The sequence below is a fragment of the Camponotus vicinus genome, unplaced genomic scaffold (genome assembly GCF_025532165.1).
Source record: "Camponotus vicinus isolate PSW18456_S1 unplaced genomic scaffold, iyCamVici1.0 SCAF_1, whole genome shotgun sequence".
Classification (NCBI taxonomy): Eukaryota; Metazoa; Arthropoda; class Insecta; order Hymenoptera; family Formicidae; genus Camponotus; species Camponotus vicinus.
Window position 1 is genome coordinate 30518460 of NW_028141945.1, and position 19857 is coordinate 30538316.

General features: G+C 33.5%; 1 protein-coding gene across 3 annotated transcripts in view; it reads right to left on the reverse strand.

The window, feature by feature from the left end:
* The window catches only part of LOC145959222 (uncharacterized), a 60380-nt gene that overhangs the window by 24673 nt on the left and 15850 nt on the right, over nt 1-19857 (reverse strand). For all 3 annotated transcript variants that reach the window (XM_083077869.1, XM_083077884.1, XM_083077876.1), the window contains one exon: nt 19445-19618. In XM_083077869.1, the coding sequence (XP_082933995.1) occupies nt 19445-19618 (174 nt within the window). The remainder of the gene's footprint in view (nt 1-19444; nt 19619-19857) is intronic.

The following is a 19857-nucleotide window of genomic DNA, read 5'->3' on the forward strand; positions in this document are numbered from 1 at the left end:
AATATTTAAAATCTCTTTTTCGCGGTACACAGAGAAAAATATCATTCTACTGCCAAGAAAAACAATTACTCAGTTTATTTTTCTTTTATAAAATAATAGGTCTTCAACAAAGAATATATTCTTGATAGTCTTAAAATATACTCATCACAAGTGTTAGAAAATCTCATTATCATCAAAAGAAGAATTTATTTTCTCTTCAAGAATATTGTAAAGTTGTATCAAAGAAAAATCAAACTTATTTTATATTTATCTTTTTATACTAATCAATATTAAATTTATACTTATTATTTTATACTAATCAAACTTATTTCAATACTTAATTTATACTTATTATTTTATACTAATCAAACTTATTTCAACTCTATATAGTAAGCAAACCAAATTTTTGTTTTAATTTAATATTCTTGATTAAAATATTGCACTTACTAGAATAATTAAATTTAATGCTTGTGATGAACTTATGATATATTTGCGGATATACAAACTTGTGATGTACTTAAAACAAGTAATATTTGATTGAATACAGTATACATGTTTCTCTGTGTATAGGAAAACCTTTATTTCTCTAAGTAAAATAAATTAACTTCGACGTACATTTCAGATCTTGCTCGGCGACATTCTTACATCGACTTAAGATTCGAGCGGCCGCGGCTGCAGCGATATGACACGCCGACGCGCGTTGTGAATGAAGCGATGTGGAGCGCGAAAGTTACGGCGATCGCGGTATACAAGACGAGGCCGGCGGGACGGAATAACAGAGCGAGCCACGTGAACGCTGTGAAAATGAGCCGACGACGGCAGCTGCTACCGCCGCTCGCCAACAAGCGAGCCACGCGAGGTCGTCGTTCTACGAACCGAGAAAAGAGAACTTAGCGGTACTCCTTCTCTTTCTGTACATATGTGTGTGTGTGTGCGCCTCGAGACCGTCGTCGACGTTGATTAACCCTAGGAACCTGCGCGCCCGCAGCATCGCGTATGATGACCCGCGGATGAAGAACTCGCGATTGTGTGAGAATTACGGCAATTTTCCTGTGAGTCGTCGCGCGAATTGAATTAGAATATGAAAAGAAAGAGAAGAAAGTTTCGAAAGGGGAGAGAAAGTCGCACGTGTCACGTGTCAAAGAAAAACAACGAGGGAGATTGTCGAATTTAAACTAGGAAGCGATAAGAAAGGAATGATAATCGATGCTCTTCAATAAATTATGTAATTGACAAAAAATAGAAATTTAAACATTTATAACTGAGTTATCTATTGTAATGAATAAAAAATGCTAAATAAAATATAATCATAAATAAATTTATATTGAGAGACCTATTTAAGCGACTTCAAAATTGTATCTCATAGATTAGCTATTTAATTTATTTTCTTAGGATTAATTAATTTTTTCTCGTTACATGTAAAAATATCTTATATCTGTTTGAATGTAACAAATGTAATTTTAAATGTAACTACATTCAATTTTAATTTTTACCGCTAATGAAAAAATTTCTACAACTCGAATGCGTACCAATTTTTCGCTATTTGCGCCGAGACAATACCGAGTGAATAAAAGTATCGCGGCGCTTTATACTTAAAGTAATCGTTCTTAATGAAGATACCAGGCCCGAGAGTCGTCAACTGCCGCGTAACCATAACGGTTCAAATGACGAAAATCCCGTTCACGTCGAATAAAACTACCGTACGCTATTTCGGGTAACGACCAGCGTGCGAGATTCGATCGTATATAAAATAAATACGATCATCTATGGTGAACACACACACACACACACACACACATAACATACACAGTGCAATTCGGAACAGAGCGTGTCTTAAAATAGTACAATTCTATGATTAGACATGTCAGAAAAATAATATAAAATATGCTAAAAATGGAACTTAAATATAAAAATTTTCTGACTTGTTATAAGCTTTGATGTAATAAATAGAAAACTTTTTCAAGCGAGATTTGACAGATATTAATTCGAAATTATCGCTTAATCATCAGGCACGAGTTCTAATATGAAAAATTAAAAAAATAAAAAAACTGTCGCGCATAAAATATCGGCACAGATTTGATAGAGACTGATTGTGTATAGATTGGTTAAACGGAAAATAATTAGCGTACCTTGTAGCTCGATAAAAAGATGATGCATTTGCAATTACTCACGATCGGGCCAATTGTATCAATTAGAAGATCGTTGCTAGATCAACGCTAGATCATCGTATCATTATTCGACACGTGTGGACAGTTTGACGCACAGCAGCGGACTATTTCCTCTCGAATCGTCTCGAAATTAGAAACGTTCATTTCTTCGCGATACCGAAGCGAAAACAGACGCCGACGAATCCGCAGCTAGAATATACCTACCGGTTGCAACGTTATTATTTTTCCTCGTTTCCTGCGATTAATTAAGAGTTCGCGATACTACTCTTACTCGTTGCCGAGTAAGAATAGTATCATGTAATGTCGTAATGTGCGTCACGCGAGATTTTTTGTCGATCGCGCCGACACACACTCGGTATATTTTCGCCTTCTCTTTCCTGAATCCTTGTGTCAGACTTTTTAAACGTCTTGTTTGCGTCCGTAAATTTCACACGTTATTACGCAAATAAATAATAATCGTGAAAAACACACGATACTAATTAAACATCGTGTGATACTTGATAAAAATCTTTTGTATCCGTTAAGTGCGGATAAAACAAAGATGTTAATGCGTTTACGAATTTAAAAAAAAAAGAAAACTGAATATTGAAATTATAATGATAAATCATAGGAGAGAGAAACCCTGAATCTTGATGAAATATTTTTCAACTCTAACTTGATCGATATTCCTAATATTAAAAATGAAATTAGAATCCCGGCAAATTAAAATTCGTTTGATTTTAATTATATCCCGAAAAAGATTATTTATTCCGAAAACATTCTTTCTCGCAGAAGGTTAAACTCAATCGCTCAAAACGAAAAATCATGATTACTGAAAAATTGATTCCAATTAAAATTCAAAATATCAACATTTTTTTCAGTATTTTAATTAATCTTAATATTTTTATAATCTGCCCCTTTTCTTCAAATTTTCCCGAGAAATGATGAAAGAATAATTTCTCATTGAGCGAAATCCTACGCAAATTGGCAGATGCCTTCGTAGAGTGATCCTTGGCCGTACATTTCTTAATATATTTCATAGTCAAAGGCGTAGAAAATGAGAGAGAGGTGGGGAGAGACACGTGTGGCCGGAATCGCGGTCGATCTCTCATCGCATCGAGCATCGTTAGTCTTTTCTCTCATCTTCATATACAAGGTATGCCAGTTGTTAGCGATGCTTGCAACGTCAGTGACCTAAATATGACGATATACGCGCCACTAGCTGAAAGAAAAAATTCTCTTCTCTCTCTCTCTCTCTTTCGATTTTATTAACTCTTGCGCGATAAGGCACTAGTACGACCTTCCTTCGATAAATCTTTTCCTCGCATCCGTATTTAGCTCAGGAGAAGATATATCAGAGGCACATATATCGGTGGTTCCCCATTTCATCACAGTGACATGTATCTAAAATACGTAATACTAGCGAAATTTCTCTTATAATTCGCATGAAAAAAAGTGTAATTTGAATTAATATTAAAATTCGGAATTTGTACTCTACATTTTAATCGCGAACAGGAAATTAAATTTCTTATTTTGTATTTATCGCTTTGATGTTTTCAGCAGCACCGTTGTGAACAAAGCTTGCGTATTGTATAAAATTCACAATAATTAATTAAATCACAATAATTATTTTAAAATTATGAGATCTAATTAATGTCGCAGTCTCTTTCACTCAAAATTGTATCGATATAATACTGGAGAGATATCTCGTCATTTTATAAAAATAACATATATATTGATTATAAATTATATTTTTATATAAAATATATATTGAGAGGGAATTTATAATGTACGAAAAATGTAATTACGTAAATATGTAAAACATCCAGATATGCATAAATTGCTGGATATTGGCAGGATTATTTGATAATAATAAATAATTCAATCGAATGCTATCATTGCATTTAAATTGTCATAACTCAGCGAATATTTAACTAATTAGATATCTGATTGATTACTGCCAAGTCAATTTTATATATAGATGCTTAATTAATAACTCTTTGCAATAAAACAAGTAACAAAATATATATTACAAATATAAACGCTATATTATATTTATATGTATATTTATATATGAATTTATTATTTAATCCCGATTTATTTAATCATGGCAGATAGAGAATCAAATGATGATAAATTAATCCGACATATATCATATGTAATCGAGCGACAATTTTAATTATTTTGCACGAAACGGACATTTGAAAGGATCTCGAGCAATCTCGAGATATTAATTGTTATGTACATGTTAATTTCATTTACCTTTTACTTCTCCGCGGCTTCGAGTCATCCTTTGTATAGAATCCCTGAACGAAGCAAAGCATTATGGGTTCTTCTCTGAGAGGATTGTGCACCTCTCCCATGCACCCTTCGCACACCCTCTTTTTCAAGATATCCCTCGAATTCGCAGAAGTCTTTCTTTCGAAAGGAGAATTCTTCTTCAGACTTTTGTCTCTCCTTTCACGATAATAAAACTTCCTCGTAGATCACTCTCGCGATTGTTTTTCTCTTTCTCGAAGTGATTATTTCTAAGATCAGCAACTTTGGTCTTCAACTTGCCTTTAGTTTCGTGGAACGTACAAAATCACACGGAGATCCAGATTGACGAAACTTGCTTTGATTCTGATCGTATTCCACGATTTACAAATGATCGATGTCCTAGATCGACAAGATTCAGATTGACCGCTTTAGATATCTAATAGAATTCTTGTAACTTTTCAGAGATCTACGTCGATGATTTGTGAAGAAAATTTTCGAACCAGTCCAGCTCGACGGTTCGGGTTGCGTTATTCAAGGATCCAGAGTAACAAGATCGGCGCCTTCGTCCTCGTCTTCTATTCCTTTCTTCGTTTTGACTCGAAGGATTTCGATCAGCTGACGACCTGCCGACTTTTCTCGACGTATCCTTCGCGAATCGACTGTCGTTGGACGAGGAACGGATACGAAGAACGCAACGCTACGTCGTCGCCGTCGTCGTCGGGGGTGAGGGACTACATCGGCGCCCTTACTTAAGGTATCGCCACGCGGTTGCCAGGCCAACAAACCAGGAAAGGGCGAAGCACTCGTCGCGAACTGCGTACTAACGACAAGAAGGCACAAAGCTCGTGCACTTATCGATTCTCTCCTCGTCTATCTCTCTCTTTCTCTTACCGTACACTCTGCTTCGGAAAGTCGTTTACCAAAGCTCAACGGAGTATCGTTGTCCGAGAGTACTCTCAGTGATTAGAAATCGATCGAGAGATCTCTTCAAGGATATATGCTGCTCCTACGCTTAATAATCCCTTTCGTTATTTCTCCGTTTAATGAGATCAATGCGTTTCTTTTAATATCTTCGATATATTTTTTTTACCTGTCGATGCAGAAGAGGGTATCGATACGTGGTATTAGATGTTATGACGTAGGTACATTAGCCGATATTAAACGTAGTATCAATACCTTGTCGGAGGCCTTTTTTTATTTTCCAGTCGATCATACATAGTCCCTTGATAAAATGAGCGTTAAAGGATATTTGAAGTCTGTTCGTTGAAAGATCTACTTCGACGCAGCGATCTCATTATATAAAATAATATAAATAATTATAAGAGTATAAATTTTCTTAGAAAACCACGTTATTCCACGGATAACAAGGATATTATTTTTCCGGTGGAAATCAAATCGTTTCTCGTTATTTGCTTCCTGGTAAAATGTTTCGCTCTATCCCACACTCAGTCATATTTATCAAAATAATATCTCACAAATCTTTCTGGAGAATGCGTGCGATTCACATCGAAATTTAGCGACTGATAATATTTAAAAGCAATTAAATCCTCTTTTCCTGCGTCGAAGCGTATAAATTTATCGAACGACATCCGCAAGAATCGTTTCTCAATTTCCCTCTCTTTCGGCGAACGCGATCTCTTTCTAGGAATATTTAAAGCGTTCCATTTCTTATACATAAACATAGGCGTCCACTCGTTGCCGTAACAAAAATACTCCGTCTATGAAATTCATTTATGAAACAAGGTTAACCCGATTTGAAAAGCACGCTCGGTCCACTCCAACTGTCCCTCGTATCTCAACGTATACATATAAATACTAAAGATATTTAAGTCTTCTCATACCAGATCTCCATCGACGTTGACGTTTCACGTCATCCGCGCCAGGGGAAATCCGTGTTCGGGGACCGGATTCGATTGAAGGCAGCGGAATTTACCGAAATCGCCGATCGATCGATTCAGCGCGCGAGTCCGTTGCCTCTCGAGGTTATCGGGGGTTAATGCTCCCTCTCCGTCGATATTATCCTTCCAGTATCTAACACGCGCGACAATTGGCGCGCCGCACCGACGACGATACACGCGATCTCCCGATCGAAACCGAAGACGAGACCTAACCGCTGACACGCACGCGGCGCGACGAGATGCGAGACGCGAGACGACGACCCGGACGTGCCGTGTCTCTATCCGATACTGCCGCCACCACCGTTGATCAGCGCGCGCGTTCCTCTCTCCGAGCGACGGCGACGCTGCCGCCGCCGCCGCCGCCGCCGTTGCCGCTCGATACGTCGCGCTATACCACCTTCGTCGTAACTCGCCGCGAAGCGTCGCAGCCGACGCGACGCGATGCGGCGCACCCGATGGAGATCTATTCGTCGTTTTATGTATATGAGCGCGTGTGTGTTCTATCCACCTGCCGGTCTTTACGATGGCCGTTAGGCCTAATTACTAATAGCCGGGGGGAACGGGATATCAGCGAACGTATCGGTATTTTTCGTCACGTGCGGTTGTACGTAATTGTTTCTTGCAAATGTCATCGGAGAAAAAAAGAAGAGATACATATTTTTTATTCATGTATGATTTATAAAAATTAATACGAAGCGATTATTCAATTTTGCTCATCTTAGAATCGTTTATTTTAGAAAACGTTGTATTCTGCGAATATACACGGTGTTTCTTAATAAGTGTGAAAAATTTTAGATGATTCTTTGTTGAAAATTAAGGGGGATTTTTTATATAAACATTAAAAAGTTCTAATAAAAAATTGAATAGGGGTTGCAAAGAATCATTTCGTAAAATTTTTCGCACTTATTAAAAAACACCCTGTATATACATATATGTATATGTCTATACGTATGTGTGTGTGTGTGTATACACTTATATGTATGCATACATATTTATTGGAAAGAGAAGCTCTATTTAAGATGTTATTAAGAGCGATAAGAGAATGTTTTCATACAGCATTGCATTATGGAATTTCTCTTGCGCTTCTTTAAAAATAGAGATTTTGTAAAGAGAGAAAAAAATTTAATTTGCTTGTATCTTGAACATCGTGATAAAATTTGTTGAATCCAAATCTATAAAAAAATACTAATTTAAATATAATTTCTATTTAAAATTTTCTATCTCTTATAGTAAATTAATATTTTAAAAAATTTATATTTAAAAGTAATGCTTTTACGTAAATCAATTTATCATTTAATATTCATGATGCAATGTGATTCCTTATACATAGCAACAGCAATATAAAAATCTCGCTTGTGTGAAATCGATTGCGACATACGAGTAGTTTGAATGCGAATATCGCAGATCCGATTACTAAATTATTGCAAGCCTCGCACAATCCCCGGTTCAACTTATTTTTTCTACTTCCGTCGTGGAAGCGATATCTTGCGACACGTGTAAATGCCGCGTGTCTCTCACGCTAAATCAATATGTGCGTCGCTGGGGAATTTTTTATCGCACTTACAATTATGTAAGTTGGAAAGCGCGAGTTGAAAGGCATAATAAATATGACAATTTACGAGATTACTGCATCTTACTTTTTATTCTCAACCGTGCTTGTGTCCACGCGTCAATTTTATTCATCTCGCTCGCCATATTGTCGGTAAATTATATTCATATTACATGAGACAGTTATCCGTCTTAAGCCTTTGACATACGAGCGAGTTTTCTAATCCTATCTAAAAATCACATTTAGTGATATGATCTGAAATGATATAGAGCCGACATTCGATTTTTCATTACGCGTGACTTAATCCGATGACTATAAATTAAAATAGAATGAGATAAATAAAGAGATTTTTTAACGATATCTCCATTTATATCTTTAAAACTGTGTCAATGATAAGAAACTTCTATAAAGTTTATTTACTGATTATGTTACGAAAAAATTGGTAAACATTATATTTTGTTGAAATAAATAAATATGAAAATTTTATATATTTTTTCCTAATTATCTCCTAAAAAATAACATATTCAAATTTTATCCACTGCATTTACATATTAGGTAACCATTAAGATAATGGATATTCTTCATAAAACTTGTGCGCGAGTGTGAACAGAAAAGGAAATTCATATTTGACAAAATAATTTTTTTTAATCGATAAAAAAGAAACTAGCAATATCTCAAGTTTTATTTGTGCGTAGCAACGATATATAACTCTTTTTGCATAAATTTGTGAAATTACGTAAACGTTGAAGAAACGCGATGTAACTTAATTTGAACATGATTTTTGGTAAAACATATTTTCAGCAATTTTAAAAACAATGAATTCTAGTTAAATATTCCACTTTAAGTAATGTGCCTTGCATATGTTATTTGCAATAATCACATTAGAACACACGCGCGCGTGCGTACATCACGCGATTAGATACGCATTCTATTTTAAAGTCATTATCTTCGCTCCTATTGTCAATACAACATAAATAATAAATAGTAAATAGTAAATAATAAATAGTAATCAATTGTTTTAGTTGAAAATTTGCAGAACATTTTTAATAAATTATGGCCAGAAATTATACGTACTCTAATTAATATTTAATGTTTTTGATAAAATAATGTTTTAAATAAAATTCGACGCTAAATTATAATAAATAATAATTATTACCAATAAATTATTAAAAATTACAATTTTTTTGATAGCATTTTTAATTTATCAATTTTTAATTATTTTTGTAATTTGTTATCATTGAAGAGTGACTTATTACATAACTTGTTGACATTTACATAATTTGCGTATTTACATAATATTTACATAATTTTAAATGTCTCATATTATTATTGTAGTTTTATATTATAATATATTTGAAAAACATTTAATGTATAGATTAGAGGAAGTATCAAATCTCGTTCTCTATTCTGTTAGAAGTGTTTCTATAAGGATCAATTAAAATTAACTGGCATTTAACTAATTTAATATCCTCCTCAGAAGGGCAAAAGTAAAGAATATAAACTATAATCAGAATTAATTAACACTTGTAAGGGAAAATATGGAATTCAATAATAACTAACGTCTCTTATTTTCTTGAAATCAGATGTAGCCTTTAGGGAGAATTGATGAACGAATATATTACCTATTTATGAAATATTAAATCTGCTCGGATCTCGCCCTCTCTCTGTCCTTTTGTTTTCCGGGTGCGTTTACACTGTCACTAATATAATGCACCATCACTTCGCGGCGAATCCGCGCGTCTTCTTGAGAACGACTGGCGTCGAGGAGCCCACGGAATAAATATAACGTGAGAAAAATTACCGCGTGGCACCCGCTATCTATGCCATGGGTTATCTGCGGCGAGAGGCAACGACGATAATACTATCGTTGCCGCGCTACAGCGCTGCAACATCTGCGCGCGCGGGAGCTGATAATCTTCCGCTTCAACGGTAAAAAGAAATGCGGATCGAAGTTTCAACGTGTGCTGCGATAAAAAGCGTCCGTAATCGATAAAACTCAATTGACCATTTACCTGTACACTTAAAGACGCGCGACTGCGTATTGAAAAAAAAAATTGTATCTCCGATTAAATACTTTCTGTGTATTTTTAAATGTTTTAAATGTCGATTATTACATAATCGATAATGAATTCGTCGATTATAGCGATTATTAACTCGAACGTTTGTTATTCACTTGTGCAAATTTAATTTTGGAGTGATTATTAGGTTAGTAGATAATTAAATGCCAGTCGATTAAATATCTTGATATATTATCATATTTCAGCGCGTAAAAAAAATTAAAAGATCACTGCCATTAAATACATTCGGATTTAATTTGACCGACAAAACGAGAACAAAAAAATAAAAATGTCTTTTTCTTAATTCTTAATTTTGATTAATATATGTATTAAAAATTTTATGATACTAAAATTTCTCCCTTTTTTTCTGTGTTAAAAAGTATATTTTATTCTAAACAATAGAATTATTTTCTATCTAAATTAATTAATTAATTTCTTAGGCTATTAAAATAATAGCAATAGATATCTGAATATTAATATCTTAAAAAATACACATTTACATTTTTAAATCCTCGTCGTATCTTCCTTATTATTTTATAAACAATTGACTTACAGATATAATACGCTCACGCGAAGAAACGATTACGCACATATTTCGATAGGTACTGTAATTTATAAATCGTGATGTAATAAGGTCACGGACCGAATAAAAGCGATATTACTAACGCAACCACAAATTAAAACCGAGGGGACTGAAGACAGATGTTTAATTAATCCGACATATAACGCGATCCCGATGAAACCTCACGCGACATCGACGTTGGATTTGCGTCATATTCAGTCTGGCTTCGTATCTTCTTTCGCGCTTTGTATTATTGTACGCTATGCAATTGACAAAAATCGAACGAATAACGATAACTGACATGTCCGAATCGTGTTTCTCTTACGAATCTCATGTCTCTAGTCTAAAGATTTGTAAAAAAGTTCTATTCTTTTGTATATACTCTAATTAGTTTGCGCTATATAACTATATTTGTAATGTAACATTATTATAATTATCATATTTCATTATCATTATCATTGTCAGTTTGGAATTTTTTTCTATGAAGAAATATATAATAACAGTTTATTCTTTGTCATGATAATGTTAAGCTTTTGATATTAAATATTTTCGAAATAAAATCTGAAATTAGATTTCAAGAATAAAATGCAGCAAATTGACTAAAAAATTAGCTATGAAATAAAACTTCATTAAGATATTAATTCAATTATTTTACATATATAAAATATAATTATGTTTCATATATTTAGATAATTTAATATGAATCAAATTTTTTTATACCTTATTAATACACTTTTAATATTTTTATGTATATTTACTCGAATCTTTGTAACTTCGTTTATTTTCATTTCTGAAAAAGCAATTTCGATTTATGACCTGCTCGGGCAAATACTCGGTTGTTACATTCATTTCTTTGATTAACGTGCATATTGCATTCGATTCAGTTAAGATCGATGGATTCAACCGCAAAGTGCACCGTTGCAATCCAACGAGAATACAGAGTTGTAATTTGCTCGTTTATCAGCTGTGCACACATGTTTGTTAGTGCCTTTTGATATCGCACGATAAGTGCAGGGCGCAAAGGCCATCCCGTAGCAAGAATGACAGTTCGTTGCACTGCAATTCTCTGTCCTTCTCTTTCGCTTCCTCTTTAATATCCAGCAATAAAGCTCGCAAATTATTTGCTTCGACTTTTCGCCTTCAAAACATCGTCATCACTGCGATGTAGGCGATGGAAAAAATAATTCTTGAAAACGATATCGAGCGAAAACATCAATAATCACACGTCGCGATAAATCACTCGTACACGGTTCAATCGTTTTGCAATACACGATACAATTGTATTTGCATTTAACACATTATAAGAATGTCTAAGAAACAAATAGTTGCGCAAAATATAAGTTGTCAAATCAGATTTTTTTCGTTAATCGGTCGTGGAAAACGAAAAATAAAAGTTTGTTTATTAATAATAATTATCAATAAATTGATCAATTTCTATTCTTTTGGAATTCATCCATACATATACTTCATATACAGGGCAATCTCTTCCCCAAGAAAAGCTCTTATAGCTTACCTCGAGAGCTTTTCAAAACACTATAATAAAGTATTTTTTCATCGAGTACTTTTCGAGTTATGAGGCTTGAAATAATCTCTTAATTTTACATAAAATATGTAGTAAAATATTCATTTTTCGATTATCTTACCTTAATACTTTTATGTTTACAAAATAATGAGAGGAATCAATTGTAAAAAAAAACACATAATTGTTTCAAAGAAAAAATATGTAACTTGCAATTAACAATTACATATTTTTTGGGGGCTTTTTTTGGGAAGAGATTGTCCTGATACCCTGTATAAATCGCGACTAAATTACCGTTCATACAAAGATCGTTCCGAAAACTTCACAATGATGTATATTTAACTAGTATTAGCCAGTTTGTTCCTCCCTCGAGCTGGTTTCTGTTCGTCGTAAAATCAAATATGAACGTTGCATCGTAAAGATCAACGCGAACGAGAAGGTTACAGGCACGAAACGGTATTAATAGCGAGATGGACGAACGGGTTCTCTTTCTAGAGCGATTATTGACCTGCGGAGCCCATGAAGTGATGTGATGCCGCGCTAAAGCGGACGTTATTATGGCAAAATGTTTCTGGTACAGCCGGATGTCACAGCCTGAGTCACACATACATTACATTAGCACACAGCCTTCCCACTGATCTTAACTCTGGCATCAGTAGGGAGTTAATGTTTGTATATTATTAATGATATAAAGCTTAATTATATTTTACAACCGATACATGATTCAATTTTTATGTAGATCAATTTTAATTTTAACAATTAATATATATTTTCTCCTGGTGTCAAATGTCTATAAAAATAACTTTGATGAAAAGTGAATGACCTATTGTTTGTAAAGTCGTTTCATGACGTCAAAACGGATACGTTAAATTAAATGTTATTTCTATAACGAAAAAATAGACAGAGGTTATCTAATACATTTTTAATGTCACTGTGATAACATTGATTCATCTCTGTAGAGCATATCTTTCTAACGATATCAAGAAGCAATAGTGGACGTAATCTTAGGTTCATGACCGCTTCTGAAAATATTAAGTTAAGAAAATATCGAATGATGGAGAGAACCGATATTATCTTTGTATTAAAAGAGAATTATATTATATGTATAATATATCGGAAATTATATCAGAATTATATTACAAGAAAACAGATTATAAGAAAATAGGAAAATGAGAAACAAATACAGGAACGAATAATCGTTTTAAAGTAGACGTTCGATTCCGATGGAAAGATAATCGATGTTGTCAAAATCATGATCTGTACTTTAAATTTAAATAAAAGATTTTTTTAAAATAAAAATAAATCAGAGAGATTTAATCAATAATTTTAAATCAAATTCGAAAGTAAATACGCATATCAAAGATAAAAGGCATAATTATCGCGCATATTCATTCGCGAGAAAAACATAGGAAGAAATTTAAAAACGTAGAAAGTCCGCTTTCCAACATGTGGGATATTTACTTTCAGCTAATGTGCTACCCCGTGAGAAAATCGAATGCCTGGTATAAAACCTGGGAGAAAACTAGACCAAGCAGATTAACCTTAATATCAAAGCCTGTGAAACCTTAGGATATTATTTCGTGAAAGAGGAGAATGCGCACAATGATGACAACCGCAAAGAAGAGGGGAATCCTATAGAAAAACTTGTGGCGGTTGACCTAATTTATGCCCAAGCATATTGCGATTGGGATTTCTTTCCGTCCGCACGATCAACACGCGAATGCACAACATGATTCACGAATAAAGATGATGACAATATGATTCACGAATAAAGATCGGCGCCAAATATTTCCGCGTGACATCAATTTCGAGATATTTAGGCGAGGCCAATTTCTAGTAGTAAAAGATACTTTCCATCAAGTTTCGTTTCTCGAAAGGAACAGCTGATCACCAGTTTCCGCGTTATCATTAAACTTGCGCTGATCTTTTATTATCATACAGATTTCACATTCCTGCAGCACCTCTTTATCTTTACACGCCTGGTAATGCATCGCAATAATCATAAAAAAAAAAAAAGAAACATAATGTAACAGGGTTTTCCATCACGTACGTAACCCACACGTCGATTTTCGCGCGGAGAGGGGAGGGGAAGAGAAAGGGGAGGAATCCATAAATAATGTTAATTTATTGGCAACACGCGGAAGAGGAAACGGCTGTATTGTGCGATCGGGAATCTATCGATGCGTGTGTTCTCCAGAATTCGCCCTCTCGCTAAATAGCAATAATCGATATGCTTGGGATACACGATACGCTCGGCAGCATAGTGTGGAAAATTTTACAGAAGGGAAAAAATACCGATATATTCAATTGCAGCGCGACACGGCAAAGCGGAGGAGATACGGCTCTTTCGTGCATTTAATTGCAAAAGCATGACGCTTGGCAAAACGCTCGTCTATATATGTCACGTGCGAGTCGTGCGACATTGTTGATTGCCGTTATAAATTACTAGTTGTTGCACAGAGTATGAGAAACTCTGTTGTGCCCGACGCGAAAGCATCTTGATCCAATTACTACGAGTTCAAAATGTAATAACAACTTTGTTAGCTATTTCAATAGCTTTCTATGAAAACCGATGAAATTTTTTTATAATTTTTAAAATAATACGATATTGAGATTAATATTCTTTTTCCCTTTTTAAATATATTTTTTTCTAGATGTGTAATAATATAGCTGAGATAATAAAATATGAACAAAAGATACATCGAGATATTACATCGTGTGAGTGTGAAAGAAATATTATTATTCGCATTTTTAATTTAATTTTCTTACAATTTGGAATATATTCAAATCATATCGAGTTAAACATTTTAAATCATTATCACAAAAGATTAAGAATATATTTATATACTTACAGATTGGTTAAACAATTTTATTAGTTTGTATACAGTTACTAAAATAGCGTTAACAATAAGAAATTCATCGGATTATTGCGTCGTAATAAAATTGAAATTTTAAATATGAATTAAAAAGAAAATTTGCTGGATAAAATATAAAATATAAATCAATATATCCTGCTATTGAATCGCGTCGTATTTTAAATTTCGCCTGTAAAATAACTGCGAGATGCGTATAATTTCAGTATAATTCGTCTCGTTAGATATCCGACGCAAATTTTACTAAAAGTCGGACCAGAGGTCGGACTGTAGATAGAGTGAAGAATTGACAGCAATAAATTTGTCCCAACAGCGATGTACTTTGGTTGCACGGCAATTTAAATACAAATTCATTTAGGCATTAACGACCACCGTCGCCTTGGCCCGTCCGAATCACCAATGTCGGATCTAAATCGAGAATATCACAGCACGCAAAGTTCATCTCCCATTATTGCCCGACGAATTTAGAAGTCCGCTAGCTTTCTAAATGATTCTTCCGAGTCTAGAAACACAATAATTTGAAAAGTACGGTTGTAATGACACGAAAAAGCGCAATAATAAAATTCTTTTATTTATTTCCTTAAATATAAAGTTTGCATGCAAATATGTATGCAACTTTTTTTCTTTATTTTGATTGTTTTATTTTATTTTATTAAAATTATGCAACATTCAATTCTAGAAAAAAAAAACGTTCTAATATTAATCTTAAAATATCAATGATAATCAAGTATATCTTAATAAAATTTTATAATCTATATCACACAACACATACACACATGTTTTAAATGTATTAGAAAAATAGATAAATTTCACTCTATTCACGATAATATAACAATTGTTAAATTTATTACCGAGACGAATTTCAGTGTATTATGATTTAATTAATTTTATTTTTTAAACTTTCTTTTTTCAAGTTCTACTTTATTATCAAAGTCGGCACAGTTTAGAATTTTTGCTGCAAAAATATAGCAAGCTATGAAGCTTCGTGGCTTATATATCATGTTAAAAACGTCAAGCAACGTCGTGCCAGTATATTTCGTTGAAAAGTCATTAGCACAGTGAGCATGTATGTGTGAATAATGGAATTTCTCTACAAAGGGGACAGACAGATCCAACATCCACATTTGTTAGTCTATTGTTGCTCTACCGATCTCGCGGCTGGCATTAGTAAGGCTAATTCTCATATTTGCTTCCTGACGTGTCGCAGATAAAAACATTCTACTTATCTACCTACCAACTATCATAAAATACGCACATCGTTATCCGTGTGTATTATCTATAAACGACAAAGAAATTTCAATCCTCACAGAAGTTCATCGGAAAGTTTCGTTTTGGCTACCAGAATACATTTATGACGCTATTAACGATAACACAATAAACATACAAAATTAGCACAAGATATCTCAAATTATTCAAGTAAATAAAGGAGATTACATTATTAAATATGGTTGGCACATAACTGACTTTACTGATAGAAATATATAACTATGTGAATTTATATAGGTATGTATATAATTTCATAAGCGACAGAAACAGAAATATATGTAATAATTAAGATAGAATTATTAATTTAAAAAATAATTGCAGCAATATTAATTTTAATGAAAAGAAAAATTTTATTTCTCGTCCTCGTTTAATTTACGCATTTTATTTGCCTGCGAAAAAATTGTGCAAATAAGCTAGAGAGCGCACAACGCGTGTATGGAGAAATTCTTTAACAATTTATTTTCGGATCTCGCCCTTGAACGGTGAAAAAAATTTGCTCTAAAAATACGTAGGCAAACGCGGGCGTTTTGTTTACGGCACGTGAAACATATTGATCAACGTGTAATGGTTTATCGTGCTCATTCGCTATCTCGAAGTTGCATTTATATAACGCATATAGTTCGCGAGATTAGAGTCGATTAAGAGCAGTTTTTAATACACATATGCACATACATGCATATTTTCACATATTACGCATATTATGCATATTCGCGCTAATCGACATTCTAGTTATTTCGTTAATGCGGCCATTATAATAGATTGCAAATTTTCAGGAATTTCAGGAAAATTTTTATCAAATCGTCAATTCATATCATGAAACAATTCTTTAACAGTAAAAACAACAGAATAAATGGAATAAATATATCATGAATAAGCCAAAATATACTGTCAAATATTCAATTATATTTTCTCGTATAATGATTTCTTCCTTGAAATTTATATTACAGAAATTTATATCATATTTCTAATTTAATTTTCATTTATTCAAATATTAGTTAGAATCAAAGTGAATGATGTTTTATACAAAAAAATGAATTTATAAATATAAAATTTATTTGTATCTTTTCATAAATTTGTTAATATATCTAACATTTTAATTTATTCAAATTTATTTGCTTTTTTAGTATCTTATGAGAAAGGCATTGAACTTGTCAAATTGTCTTTTCTTGTTCATCTTTCCTTAAAAGGATATCTCAATTGCAATGATATATCCATCATTGATGACATAAACAGGTCAACTATCAATTACATAAACTGATAAGCTTTTTGCAAGGACAAAACGTTACTTGCGACGAACATAAAAATTATTTAAATTTTAATCACGTATGACGCATGTGATAATGTAAGAATGGAGAAAATACAATGAACAGATTACAAATGTCAAATAAAATGGCCTCTAAAAAATCCACGTTTTCTAAAAATTACTTTTAGGCGCACATATGTGTATATGTAAATACATATTTGTACGTTGCAGATTATTTTTATAAAATCAACTTTTTCAAACTATATAATTACCCGTATATTATAATTATTATAGATTTATAAATTTAAGATTCTCCTCAAACTTGTCTCTTTCTCTTTCTCTCTTCCTGATAAAATTATCACCTAAAAACATTATTGAAAAACCATCGCAATACACTCACCATTCCGATGTGCTTTCACACATCTGTAGATGCGTCTTTTCCTCATGATACACACATGACATTTGTTCATCGCGTAGCGCCGATTTCCTAATTCTCAACCAGTGTAACGCGTCCTCGTAGTTTTTCAATAACTGCATTTTGCAATTTCGAGAGATCCTCAACACCGCCGATACATTCTCCTTATTGCTATGAAATTCGAATCGATGGATTCGCAGCGTTGTTCTCGTTTTACGAGTTCTCATTATCTCGTCGTCGTGCCACTCAACCGCGTCGCGAATCACACGTCACACACGAAAAGTATCGATCCTCGCGAAAAATCTCGCAAGGATCACTCGATACTTACTCGGCCACAGATTAAAATCGCGTAAACCGAAAACTCGCGCCGTTCCTTATCGATTCATCTCTTCACCCGACGAAATCCACGAGCAACTCTTTACTTGCCGAATAGCGTCAGCCGGATCAACGAGGCGTATCATTATCACGGCGTGATAAGGCAGCAGTGCACGATTTTGTCATAAACGCAGCGAGATACCGAACGACACGAGGATATACGAGAACGCGCGAGTGGTTTCGTTCATGATACCCCAACAACACTGCGCTTATCAAACGCAACCAGTCGTTCATTTATCATTTGTTTCGTACCTGTCTTACGACGAACACCTGATGCATAAGAGACTACCACTAGGCTCATTGAAACCGCACGTGTGCTTATTACGGCAATTAACCAGCACATGTATCGATATGTATCGATATGTATCGATATATATCGATATGTATCGATATATATGTATCGATTTCTTAATCAAAATTGCATGGAATTTTATATTAAAATATTTGATGGTAAATTAGAAGTTTGTAGTGCAAATTGGATTAAAGTATTATATCTTGATAATTGAATCTTGAATTGAGAGCGATATAAGATTTTTTTATAATGAAGTAAAGTTTAAAAAACTAGATATAAGTTTGCATTAATGTACATATATAGTGAAGAAATATATATATTATTTATAATATAAAATTAACGATATTTTTTGAAATTTATTAATTTAAGCAAATGATGTAGACATTATTATTGATTATTAATAAATATTATCTATAACATTCTTGTTATAAAATGTCTCACTGCATTAATTATATTTTATTTTGAAATATCTTAATGATAATAATATGTTTCAAAATAAAATATAATTAATGCAATAAGACATTTTATAACAAGAAAATATTATAGATAATGTTTATTAATTTAAGAGACTTATTTGATATTTATTCCAAATAGTCTGTCACTATTGTCGATTAGAATCTCTATGCGATTGTATCTTCGTCCACATTACACGCAATTCATTCATAAAATCGTTTACTGTAAGAATGAGTACGTCAAAATTCATTTAGTCAAACTATACGAAGTGTTTACGTAATATCTAGATTCGATTAATCTTAAATATATACCTATTTATATAAAAAAAATCTTTCTATTCTTCCCTATTGAGTTAAAACGCTTGTAATTGTATTCATAAAAGCATCGCTAATCATTTATTCTGAATCGCGTTCTCATAAATATTAATTAAAATTAACTAAGATTCAAATTATTCCGTCTGCTTCTTTCTATTTTCACTCGACACATTAAATTTGGACCAGTTTAACTGGAAAATATAGAAATAGCCGTCTTTAAAATGATGTGGTTCATTCACTCACCCATTGATGACGGAAGCGGATTCATTGGCGTTAGATGGGCCCGACACCTGGACCTTGGGCACGGTGTAAACGTCCAGGTTTTGTCCATAACCACCTGCGCCCTGACGATGGGCGGTGGTGTAATCATCGCTGTCACTACTCGGCGGTTGCTCCGATCCGACACCGCCACGAGGTCTGAAACAGAACGAAACACCGTATATTATAATATAAAGACGAGCGGAGGAGCAATCGGCCAGGAGGAGTTTCGTTCTACGACGTCGAAAAGCGCAACTAAACTGTTTCTCACTTGTAATTCTACTTCGTACTTGTAATTCTTTCCGCGTCACGAAATCTGCACTAACAATTAACACTGTATTAATTATTAACAAGAATATAATTGCGCACGAATGTAAAATTGCATGCTTGAACTGAGA